At 38.3% G+C, this 13,283-nt stretch overlaps 1 protein-coding gene across 1 annotated transcript; it reads left to right on the forward strand.

The window, feature by feature from the left end:
* The first annotated feature begins 4,513 nt into the window (after nt 1-4,513).
* Nucleotides 4,514-12,043, forward strand: AGR3 (anterior gradient 3, protein disulphide isomerase family member). The gene is made up of 7 exons (XM_009931353.2): nt 4,514-4,619; nt 7,642-7,705; nt 8,998-9,050; nt 9,696-9,772; nt 10,037-10,100; nt 11,157-11,240; nt 11,994-12,043. Exons 1-7 carry the CDS (start codon nt 4,514-4,516, stop codon nt 12,041-12,043), a joined length of 498 nt encoding a protein of 165 aa, XP_009929655.2.
* Nucleotides 12,044-13,283: the final 1,240 nt, after the last annotated feature.

Consider the following 13,283-nt stretch of genomic DNA (forward strand, 5'->3'; position numbering starts at 1 on the left):
CCGCCCATGTTACCTTGGAGACAAAGCGAGCCGAGTTCAATGAGCAAGAGCACGTTAGTTCAAAGAATGGGTGCAGAAATGTGTTCTCAGCGCAGAGATTCAATACTTGGCTGGTAACTAGTGCTGTGCAGGTCGTTGATTTGAACGTCTGGCAGTGCAGCTGGGGCGGAAGGCATCTCCGCTAGTATGAGCTCTACTTCACACTCGGTTCAGGACTGGATGCTGAATATATGCAGAAGAAAGCAGGGACAGCGAGCTGAAAAGGTCCCACCTAACAAGCAGTGACTGAATAGGTATAGTGAAGGCATCCAGCTTGCATTTATGAAGTATTACAGTCATTTTCTTCCAGTACTAAACCTTGACAAGGTTATTTGACCAGGACTGCCAAGCTCTCCACGGCAAGATAGACAAAGGCTGAAATTTTGATCTTTGAATACAGAGCACAGAAGACAAATCGCTGAATGTCGTCCTGTTAAATAAGGGCACTCAGAGGTAGCTCAGCACTAACTTCATTCTGTTTGACTGAATGTCTACTCTTTTACTCCTTACAAGAAGAAACCAGTGCAGTGAAGAACACAGTATCTCAGGGTTGAAGAACACAATATCTCAGGGTTGAACAGCAATACCCTTCAATACACTTTGAAAAATTCCGTATTTCTAATTACTTAATGATCTATAATTAGTTGAAGGGTAAAAAGAATTGAAGCTTCAGTGCCTGGAATTTCTATACAAAAATCTAAAGCTTCGATGGAGGGAGGTCCTTTAAATCATCCTTGGTCTGATGCCTGATAGTCTTTTTTATTTGCTTAAAATTTAAATGAAGACATGCAATACAACACTTTGATTTAAATATCTGCTTGCAATTCTTTTGTAACCAAATTACATTCCATGCTTTTTCAGCCATTCCAGGAGATAAGCGTATTGTGGATTTAAATACAGTTACTATACTTTTTTAACTGGAAATGCAAGTTTGAATTCCCATCACAAATGTTGAAGATAACTCAGCACTAAAATTATAGAAAGTCATATTTTTGCACTTTTTGGTACAAAAATATCTGATAACAATACAAGAACCATATGTCATTGATCATATACATGTCTATGAGAACAAACACCAGTAGATCAAAGAATCAAAGACAAATAAGAATTCAGACTTTACATGAAAAGGAGGAGGAAAAAAGTGTAACCATACAGTTCATATAAACAAATACATGGGAGAGGAAGAACCAAAAGAGGATTGCTTCTGACTCCCTTGCAAAAGCCATCCAAGGAGGAGGGAAAAGGTGATCCAGCTTACTCCTTCTTTGTGCAAAGGCGATGAATAAAGGACTTTTCCTATATTAGTCAAGTTAGGTCAAAATTATGTCAAGCATCATGTCCAAAGAATCAGACCATTCTTAAACTACAATTCCGAGAAGCAATAATCAGATACTTTAAACCATATTCTTTAAATAAAGAATTCTATTTCTCTCTCAAAAAAAAAAAAAAACAAATTCCTTTTATTTGCTAATACCATTCTTCCACACAAAGTAAGCCTTGTGTCTTCCTATTAGGTTCATACCTATCTTCAAGCACTGGTGAACCCAGCCATTGACTGGGAACAAAAGCACCTACAGTTCCAGCCTTCATTGGTGGTTTTGTTTTTCACTGGACATCAGCCAGGCTCAGACTGTTTGAGGGGGGAAGTAGCAGACACACATAAACCCCTATTTATTTCCAGTCCTCATACAAGACACTTGATATAAGCCAAGATGAAGAGAAATCCAAGGATTTAGTGTACAAGCATGGGAACTCACAAGAGCAAACGTTGGAGGGGTGGCAGAACAGGAAGGGGGAGGGTGGAAACACACGAATTTGGTTTTCAGCTAAAAGGTTCCTCTCAGCTTTTCGCAGGTGAATGTGCTGTTGTTGCTACACAGAGTCCTGGGAAGCATAGGTGTTCTGTGCGTAAACCACACCGATTTTTAAGTAACCAGTTCCAGGACCTTCCATCAGGAGAACGGATCACTGCTGGTGAGCAAATATTTCTCATTTTTAACTTTCCTTTAATACTGCAATGAGGTTTGGTTGACAAATGCATCGCAAGCCTAGTTATATGAAAAAGACAAATGATGGATGCTTAGAGATTAGCTAGCAAAACATTTGTTCTGACAGAGAGATGAAGGTAATTTATATAGTGTTGGCCATCATTTTTTCTTTTCATCAACTAACTAACATTAGACGATATAACATCAAAAATTCAAAATATTGAATTTAAACTGTTTCCAGTTACAGCTCCATAAATTATGCTTCCAAAACTCTATTGGTTTTCAATAGAGTGGTAATCAATTATTTAAGATTTGGATAATTAATCCTCTGACTTGAAGACATCTACACTTTGATTTTTTCATGAATACATCATGAAAGTAAGAACTGATTCATGCATTCCATACCTGCTTTATGGAGACATTATCTGATGTGATTTCAAAGCCGTAACTATTTATGTTTAAATAGCACTTTAACAGGTTAATATAAATGCTAGATTTTATTGTTAACATCTGATAGATAAACTGATACTAAAGATAGTATTAACTTTCACATAGAGTTGCTACAAATACTCATTACTCAAGAGTACAGCAGTAGGGTGCAATGATCTGCTTTTGCTGACTGAAGCTAGTGGTCTCCACAAACATGGGGAAAATTTAAGTGGAATTTTTATTACCAAAAAATCCACATCCTCCAGACTTGACTAAAAATTATAGTCTCTCCTTATCAAACACTGTGAAACTTCACCTTTTCTTATTAAGCATCCATAATCTCCAATCATCAAATAAACGTGTACAATTAATAAGCTCCAAAGAAGACTCCCTTCTAAAACTCAGTCAGCAATAGCTAACATGATCCAACCTAAGGAAGAAAGTACGTGAAACAAAGAACAGCTCTAGAGTTGTGATGCCATGTGGGGGAAAAGTGAACTGTTGTGGACAAGACCGAGGAGAAAAATATTGTAATGGATATATTAATTCTTTTAACAACCTTCAGAAATATAGAATTCTTACTACAATATGATACTTTGATTTTTCTAAAATTTTGCACATTCTAATGTGCAAATTTCTCTCCAGTGACTTGAATAGAATAGTTTTCTTGTATTGAGATTGCCAGCTCCTGGAAGAGGTATTTGATTTTCTTCACCAGAAATTGAACTGTTAACAGTAATGTTAGTAATGTTGAGGAATTCGTTACAGTTAGGATAAAAACTGCTGCACTTTTCATGCCGCTCTGTCCTAAGCATGAAGCATCTTCTTTTGTCAGTGCTCAGGGCTGTAATTCCATATTGACTATCACTTTTAAATTCGAGTTTGAAATTGTCTTTATCGCACAAGTCCTTTGGGGGATATTTTTTTTTTTTTTGTATTTAAGTCAAAGGACTTTCTCAACAGGTCAGCCTGGTAACTCCTAAAGCTCGGCCTCTGATAACTGGAATCTCCAGCCAGAACTGATAAGCAGATTGGGTGGTACCGTGGGCAACATGCATGTTATTTTTTAACTTAGTTCACATCTTCAGATATCCATCTGAATATCCAAGCTTTAATGCCTAAAGATGATTGTACCGGGCATAAAGAAGACTTATTATGAATTTTAAACATGTGGCTTTTTAATGCCTTTCCGCAAGCATCACTTTTTTTCTCTGACTTTTATCAAGACCAGAAGTTACTGAATTTCTTGTGATGATCTTTGTCAGGAAGAGATGCAAACATGTTCAGAATACTGAAATAGCCAGGAGCACAGATGGATTGTCTTATTAAGCAAGAATAGAGCTGAAAATCAGTTTAAAAATGCCATGAAGAATGGGGAAATTTTTTTGAGTTTTTATTGTGAGAAACAGATGGAAATTTCTTTGATGTTTGTCTGCCTGTCTTTAACATCCTGGTTCACAGAATGCAGGCTAAAACAATGATGGAAATTTCAACATTCTAGAGGGATTTGCCAGTTTAAAATATATTATACCTGGAGGCAAATACTTGTCAATTCTCCTATTTTTTTAAAGAGGATATCATAAGAAATGTTTTGACCAAAAATCCTACTGCCATGAAAAAGATCCCAGGCTGTTATGCTTCACTGATATTAAAAAACTAACAGAACGAACAACCACCAGTTCATTAGCAGTGGTGAAATTTTCATGATCCAGTATTACAATGTTGAACTAATTCATCAGAAAAAAATTCTAGGTGACCAGAAATGAACTAAAATGAACTTTGTCCCCTGATCACGATCGTGAGAACTGTCTCCTGCAGCCTAATTTTGTTAGCTCCAAGCAGTGCTGCATGATAAAATCCAGCATCTGCATTTTGCACTTTTCTCACAAAGAAAGGCATTTCTAGAACTAACCGTAACACTCTCTGTAGTATAGATTGTTAGTATACCACTAACACAATGACTTACACTGTGCCAGGTGATGAATCCACTAGACTAAAGCTGCTGCTTTGTTTTCCAGTTTCCTTGCTGCATTGAAAGGGGACTTCTTCAAGAAATAATGCTCCATTCAACATTGGCCTTGTCTCTCCTACTAATTGCAGTCTCTTCCAACCTTGCGATGGCAATCAAAAAGGAAAAACGAGCGCCTCAGACACTGTCAAGAGGTACTGTATATTTACTGCATGGATATACCTCCTTGCCTTACCTTATAGGTCAGCAACTCTTTTTATTTAGAATATACCTGAAAGCACATATGTGATTACTGAGGTGTGTTTCTCTAGTGTTAAGTGACATTGTAAGTAGTGCATCTTCTTATTCCACGTCATTTCACTCCATCAGTTTGTTCTTACGGATATGGCTGAGGGCCTCATATAACCTGCATAATTTATACAACTCACAGTGACCTAGCAGAAGCAAATAACCTAAACTGAGTCTCTCAAATCAGGATGCACTGGTAGGACTACCAGTGAAAAAACACTCATTCATATATGAGTTAAAAGATAATTTGATACAGTAACTTTTTAACTACTGAAACATATTTTCGTAACTCGCAATGGATCAATTTTTCTGCAGACGCATTTTTATATACAGAAGAACAGTTTGAGCCACTGGTAGGGATTTCTGCCTGTCCTTTTTTTTCTTTCGCTTTTCATCAGATAGTCACAGTCATGCTTTGCAGTGAATAATTCACTTCCTTGCAGTGCATACCCTATTTTAAGTTATTTATGCCTGATCAATCCTTGGAAATACAAGCAGAGAAATAGCTTACTGAGGTCTTTTGCTCTTCTCCATCTTTCCTCTCCTTTCAGGCCTATTCACCCAAAAAAATCTGCAGGATCCTCCCTGACCTCTTCTGCAAGCTATGCAAAGCCTGCAGACCCCACAGCTCACCTTTGAGGTCTCCCGACACAAAGAACTGTCAAAGCCCCACCTGTCACAGAGGTCCTGTCTGAGGCTAGTTACTCAGGGGGGCATCTGGGCAGCAAAAGGAAAAGTGCTGGAAAAGATCGCTTACAGGAATTGTACTGAAGTTTTGAAGTTAGCCCATACGCAAGAATCATAGAATCATCATGGAAAGTTTGGGTTGGAAGGGACCCTAGAGGTCATCTAGTCCAACCCCCCCACAGCGAGCAGGGACACCACTAACTAGATCAGGTTGCTCAGAGCCCTGTCCAACCTGGTCTTGAATGATTCCAGGGATGGGACCTCCACTACCTCTCTGGGCAACCCGTTCCAGTGTTTCACCACCCTCATTGTAAAGAATTTCTTCCTTATATCCAGCCTAAACCTACCCTGTTTTAGTTTAAAACCATTACCCCTCGTCCTGTCACTGTTGTCTCTACTAAAAAGATTGTCCCCATCTTTCCTATAGGCTCCCTTTAAGTACTGAAATGCTGCAATCAGGTCTCCCCGCAGCCTTCTCTTCTCCAGGCTGAACAAGCCCAACTCTCTCAGCCTGTCCTCATAGGAGAGGTGCTCCAGCCCTCGGATCATTTTTGTAGCCCTCCTTTGGACCCGCTCCAACAGTTCCATGTCCTTCTTGTGCTGAGGGCTCCAGAGCTGAACGCAGTACTCCAGGTGAGGTCTCACCAGAGCAGAGTAGAGGGACATAATCACCTCCTTCGACCTGCTGGCCACGCTTCTCTTGATGCAGCCCAGGACACGGTTTGCCCTCTGGGCTGCCAGCGCACATTGCCGGCTCATGTCCAGCCTTTCGTCTATCAGTAGCCCCAAGACCCTCTCAGCAGGGAAAAATACTCTCAGCAGTAGAAAAATACTACTGGGCAGTTGAAAGTTTTCATGAAATAACAGAAACAAGGATAAATGTTCTTCCATATGCAAAGGGACTGTATATATATGACAAAATCATGCAACACCTGGACTAACCAAAGAGAAATTGCAAATCACTCCTCCTAAGTGGTATCCCCGGAGAAAGGTTATACTCAATCTGTTATCTATTGCCTGTCTCACCTAGATCAGGATTTCTTTTTCCCACTAAGTCTGAATTGCATGAAAAGATAAGAAAATCCCTTCTATTCTGGCAATTTTGAAAAAAATAGTCACAGAAAAAGCATCAGTTTTCTAATTCTGATTTCAGACCTTCTGGGCTGCTGTAGAGTCTTGAGTCCTTCACCCATAATTTTCACAGATCAAAGGGGAATACTTGAATCTGTGGTAAAATGACCCCAACTGATGACTCTGTCCTACGTCAGCAGTTGACTTCAGCCAGGGCTGGGAATACACTGGTCAACACGCCAGAATCCCAGCATCAACCAGACAGATCTGTAATGGAAATCACTCTCCTGAAAGAAGAGATGACCTAGTAGTGTCACAAGAAAGTGTCCTGGGAGACAGCTAACAGCAGATCTCTGCATAAGCAGGACTGGTCCAAGCACCGTCCAGACAGTGCAGAAGAAGCAGAGCCTTAACTTGGTCCAGATCCAGCAGCTGTTCTACGATTTCCATGAGGGCCATCATGAATGCAGCAACACTGCCTGGGAGGCCAGGATCTACTACACAGGAGCTGGCATCTTTGGGATCTGAAGGCAGGAAACCGGCAATTTGCTTTTTGAGATCAGTGTATCACCAGCTATGGATGAGCTACGAAGCTGATGATTCATTAGGATTTTGTTTCAGTGGAGATTATCATTTAACAGCCATTCTTTTATTAAATTATTTAATTAAATGAAGTACTTACAACTGCAGCGATTGAAATTCATTATTCTGGAGTGAAGTTCATAACCCAAGACTGTTCTAATGACACTCATATTAAAGTTGATCTTGTTTGAGCTGTCATATTTTACCTTTCTCTCTAACTTCATAAGCCAACTTTCTCTTTAAGCCTACATGAAATATGGAGCAGACAACACAAAGACATAAAGGATTTGGGTGCTGATTTAGGGAACATGGAGTATTTAGAAAGATATCTAACAGGTTTACCAAAGGACTTGAACTGGATATGCAACCCGCTGAGGTTTTTTGGAGGTTTGGTTTTTGAGTTTTTCTTTAAATCTTCCAGTGCATCTATCAGGAGATATAGAATTAATATATCCGCGATGTTTGAGAAACTTTGACTAAAAAACCCGAATCCTATTTGTGTACAACTATTAATAAATATATAAAATAAAAAAATTTGTTATGAGTTACTTCCCTGGCAATCACTTACTAATTTTGTTATATTTCTAGGGTGGGGAGATGATATTACCTGGGTACAAACTTATGAAGAAGGGCTTTATCAAGCAAAAAAAAGGTAAGAAATTAAAAAATACTTTGAAAGACAAAGTTGTTAGTCAGTCAAGCCTGAATATATTATCATGAAACAGAACGGAGAAACACCGTGACAGCTGATCTGCAGACCACCCAGTTAAATAAAACAGATTTTGTGTCTATAAATAAAACCATTTTAGGGGTCTTACGACTCTGCAGAAACATCATGAGCCAACAGGAAAGTCTGCATTTAATGCTGTTATTCCTTTCTCACAACATCAGTGTTGTCATGTTAATAAGCAATGAGAAGTAGATATTATCATTCAAAAAATACATCTTTTTTTCTTAATATCATGTACCTCTGATTACTTCCTTAATCAGCATCCGGAAATCAGATACATTTGCTCCTGCATGGTGATCTACTGCCTCTAATATTTTCTGCAACACTTTATTAGTTGGCTTATGTGCTTGATGTACTCATAGTTTCTCGCTATCCCGGTAGAAATGAAAGTTACAATCTGAATCTATGCGATTCAGATGAAAATATATCTAAGAATTCATAACAACACTATTTTAAATCTCTTTTACAGTTCATTTTAGATTGTAATAGTATAGCATAAACTGTTGTTAAATTGAAGGCAAATTGTTTTTAAAATAAAAGGCAATTAATTTCATGTACCCTATATGAAAATAGCTAGGAACTGAACAATTCTTGGCAGCGCTAGCAGATCTAGCGTTAGTAATTGATTTGCCAAACAGTAACAGTAGTTCAAAAAATACAGGAGAAAATGCATAGAGTTGTTTAGTGTTTTGACACCCGAAAATATAAAATTTTGATACTTTATCCAACTGTATACTGGAAAAAATAATTTACAATACATCTGTTCAGGAAAGCTTAAAAAACATGGGAGTATTTGATGATAAAGCAAATTTTATAAAAATTGTTTAATTCCACTTTCTCACAGATTATTTCTATTTTCTTAATCATGGAGAACTTCACACCTAAACAATATTAAATACCTCTTCAATTTGATTATATACTAACTAGGAATGAAATGATGATGACACTGTTATTTCTTTCGTGTAGAATCTCTTATTTTAGAAAACCTATTTAGACACAGAAACTCTATTTCCCTATTTCTTTCTCTTATGAAGGAATTATCTTCTTTCATCTCACTCAAAAATGTCTGTAATTATTTACGAAATGCCTGTATAGTTTTACCGTGGGTTAACATACAATGAAATGCAGTTTGCCTTTTCCAGGCTGCTAGTAAAATCTCCTGCTTGCATACTTGTCAACAGATCTAACTACATGTTTTATTATTATTGATAAAGTAACAAGCCACTGATGGTTATTCATCATTTAGAAGACTGTCAATACTGCCAAGGTAATTTTTATTTTTTGAGTGTTAAAATTCTGTGAAACATTTTTATGAGAAACTGCACCTATCTATATCTTTACCTTGCTCTTACTCGAAATTATTTAAAGAAATAGGTAAATGAAAATGTAGTTGAAAAGTTAAAAATTTATTACTGCTATTTACAAAAACTCCACTATGAACCTACCTAACAAAGCACGTGAAAAATACTCAGTGCTCTTCTCTCGCTACTCCTAATGCAGCACGCATCCCTTTAAATCAAGACAGATTTGCTACTGACTCATTGAACAGATTTAATATTGTTTGGCTCTCCTGAACTGGTAACTAGAGAAGGAGATGAGGACAGGGCTGCTGAAATCAATCTAATAAGAATGTTCAGAGTATAATGCACTTTTGTCAAGCTGAGACATGGTATCCGTTGAGACGACAGGCTTCATAAATAACAGAAGAGAGCTTCCATTTTCATAGCCGGGAGGTTGTACTGACGTGGGTCAAAAACACAAAGAGCAGTGACAGAGCCCTTAAGTGTCTCCTCAGGAATGTGAATCAGCAGGGACAGGAACAGTGTGGCCAGTCTCCGGCCAACGTGATGTCTAAGCGCAGGAGGAAAGGCAGTATTTGAGATGGACTTCGAAATGATCGTGTCTTTTCTAGCACTGAAGAAAGCTTTTGCAGAGAATGAAGAGATACAGGAAATGGCCCAAAATAGCTTCGTTATGCTGAATCTCATGGTATGAAGGGTTTGGGGTGGTTTGATGGGTTTTTTTTTTCTTGGCCTGTGTTTTCTCTTTCTTTGTCTTGCATTTTCATGTCATTTTAGCTAAATATCTCTGGCATTTCAGTTACATGTAAGTACAGGCATTCGTGCATGTGTGTACACACACGAGTAGTACCTGTTGTAGTTTTGTCCTCTGGTACAAGACTATTCACAGGTGGTACAACTTCATCAAATTTTACAGAAATGTTTTGATAACTAGCTTTAATTCCTCTGCTAGCACGAAACCACAGATAAAAACCTGTCACCTGATGGACAATACGTGCCTCGAATCATGTTCATAGGTATGTACAATATTTATGTATCTTCAAAGATGTGATATCTGAATCTATGCCAGTGTCTTCCTTTGGGGACATCAAAATGATCCATTTTGCAAAAAGAAAATAGCTCAAAATTTATCATTACCATGGCATTAGTCTGGAACTTGACAGATTTGAGTTCAGTTCTCCCTCTGTCGCAGGCTTGTACCCTCGTAGACCTCCTCAGGTTACAGATATGTTCCTGAGGGTACCTAGTTTGTGCTTGGGAGGAAGATGCTGAAATGTCCATTAGCGTCTGGCCTTTTGCTCTCTTTGCTTCTTGCTAGTGCTGTTACAAGACAACATTTACTGAGAACTGTCAAATACCTGACTGAATATAGATATCTACAGCATGGATATTACCACAGAGTAAGTCAATTGTCAGTGACATCTAAGGAATGATTTATCCTATCATAATGTTGACTTCTGGAATAGATCAAATGAATCACGTCCCAGAGTGCCTGCTTGTTTTCACTGACTGTACAGGAAGCCTAGATTGACTGGCTCTGTGGTGGCACCCAATCTTAAGTGAGATGAAGCCCACAGAGACAGAAAGCAATATGGTAACAGGAGTCAGTTAATTAACAAAATCTTGGAAGGGGAACTAGGAGCAGAGAAGTCTCCAACAACTTTGTCCCATGATGGAAACATTAAGAATCACAAGATTTTCATTCTGAAGGCTCTAGGTAGGTCACGCTAGTATTGCATTAGATATGCATGACCCTCACAATGTGTGCATCCAGTCAGATTGGTCTCTCCTGATGTAACCTGAGAACTTGTAAAACAGGATATTTAAATATGGATGAAATGCATGTGTAATCTATCACTTAAAATAGGTGCATAATAGAAAAATGAGCATTAGCTTTTGTTCAGGACTTCTCCAGGTAAGGAGTAGTTGGCTGAAACAGAGCATAATGGCCTCGTAATTGCCTTGATAAAATCAGAACACCTCAGAAACAGGGCTGTCAAAGTAGTGCCACGGACATCGCCCTCAGCTGTTGTGGGAATGGAAAGCAGTGTCTAAAACGATTACTTTTTCAGACCCATCTCTCACAGTAAGAGCTGATATCACAGGAAGATACTCCAACCGTCTTTACACCTACGAACCACAAGACATACCATTCTGTAAGTGCCCTCTCTTTTGTGTCGCTTTGCATTTCACATTGTAAGCAGCCAGACACACCCCGTCCCATTGTGCTTGAGAATCCATTAAGATCTCGAAGTACTGAATAAAGACTGTGTGAGCATTTGCAATAAGTTATAATAGCCTAACCTGTTTTAGTAAAACACTTAATACACCTACTGTCCCATTTAATTTATTGGGACTACTCAGGCAAGACAAATTGAAAGATCAGGGATGAGAACTTTCAGGATCAAGATCCGAGCAGTTTTTTGGAGAACGATGAAAGTCACTATGCTCAAAGGTATCGAACTGCACAATGTAAACAGCCAGTGGTAGTAGGGAATCAGAAAAGAAATGCTGGTGGTTACCTGGGTACCACCTAACACCCGTATTTCAGAAAGGAATGTGATTTTTCAGGTTGAGCTAATCCTTTCTCTATACCATCTATCTGACACCGATGCAGTATCTCAGCACAAATGTGCACTTCATATCTGATTACTAGGCATGCTGTTGAGAAGTGAGGGAGTTAAAAGGAGCCTTGTCAAATCCCTGTAAGTTAAATATTATGATTCATGAAACTTAACCTTCTGCTTTAGTATCAATGAAAGAATTTTCTCAATAGAAAGCTCTAAATATAATGTGTGACCATAAATTAATTTCAGTGTGAACAATTTACTAATCACACTAGGTGAGCTTTTTAATTGTACAAATGCGCTTTAAATACTTTTTCACAGTCCTTATTATTTTTCTTTCAGTAATAGAGAACATGAAGAAGGCACTACGCCTCATTCAGACAGAACTGTAACCAGCAACAGTGAAATGACCATAGCCTCTACGAGGTGAAGCTGCACGAGGAAACCTAACATTTTAAAATATTTTAGTTAACCTCTCCATCTCTACTAGCATTTTGAACTCTTATGAAGCAGCTTTGGTATATTAGATTCCATAAGAAAGTCACATGTACAATTTGAAGAACAAACACAGAAAGACTATCATGTCCTTTCGGAAAAAAAGAGGAGAAATCTATTAAACACTCTGAAATTAGTTATCTGAATAACTGAAAGTGATGGTTTAAAGTGCAGCAACTTTGAGCTGTCTTTTATCGCTCCAGCTATGACTTCTACCCAAGAGTTACAGCCAAACTTTTTAATGTCTATTTGCAATTTGTTATGTAAGTTAATAGCTGCATCTCAGCTCTTAATTTTTATTTTCATTGCAAGAAGCTTGTAAGTCACTAGTGTAACTCTAGTGTAAATTTATGCATTTCTTTCTCATTAAAAGAAAAGAAACTGCTGGCAATCAGACAGGAAGGCTCTTCCTATAGATATTGGAATAGCTTATACAGAAAAAAAATCCACGATCTGGGCTTAGCTCTTCTGTATGATTCTTTGACTATCATTCTGATAGCTGAAAACAGAACAGACTTTTCACACTGAGCATGTTGTCTCAGTGAGGTGATAATCATCAAATAGCAACTACAGGTTTTGCTATGATAAAGATACAGTGAAGAAAGAGAAAGGGAAAGAGATAGTCCCAGAACTCCACACCTGAGCCAAGTGATGCTTGTGAAGTCTGGTATGGGAAAAATGAGCAGGCTTGTCCTAGCTCTTATCATTTAAATGGAGCTTGACTCATGTGAAGTTCATCCCAGGTCATTCCCTCTTTTTCTGTAGCATCCCAATCCAGACATCATGGTGGCAGCTTACTGAGGGGGTCCATACATACAATGACTTCACATTTCCCCAGGAACACCGTATGCAAGAGCGGATGACTGTTTTCAGTAAAAAGCTGAAGTCAGCTGAAATAGTCTGTTATCCCAGCAATGTGCTTTTTCATTAGAGCAAGACAGGAAGTGATTCATTTGCAGTAAAAGCACATGTGCTAAATACCGGTGTCAGTTGTTTGTCCTGTCTGCCATTTCCTATGATGCTGCCTGCATACACATATAAAAGATGAAGGAAGGATCTTTGCAGGACAGCTTTGCAAATTTACAATACCTGGTATTAATTTGTCAAGAATGAGTTATATAGCACCTATCTATGTCT

Source organism: Opisthocomus hoazin, chromosome 4 (genome assembly GCF_030867145.1).
Source record: "Opisthocomus hoazin isolate bOpiHoa1 chromosome 4, bOpiHoa1.hap1, whole genome shotgun sequence".
Taxonomy (NCBI): Eukaryota; Metazoa; Chordata; class Aves; order Opisthocomiformes; family Opisthocomidae; genus Opisthocomus; species Opisthocomus hoazin.

Excerpts from the sequence above, each read along its gene's own strand:
- AGR3 (XM_009931353.2), top strand. The coding sequence starts at position 4,514 with ATGCTCCATTCAACATTGGCCTTGTCTCTCCTACTAATTGCAGTCTCT. Across the intron at positions 4,620-7,641 it reads GCCTCAGACACTGTCAAGAG|GGTGGGGAGATGATATTACC; the intron begins GTACTGTATATT and ends TTATATTTCTAG. Across the intron at positions 11,241-11,993 it reads ACCACAAGACATACCATTCT|TAATAGAGAACATGAAGAAG; the intron begins GTAAGTGCCCTC and ends TTTTTCTTTCAG.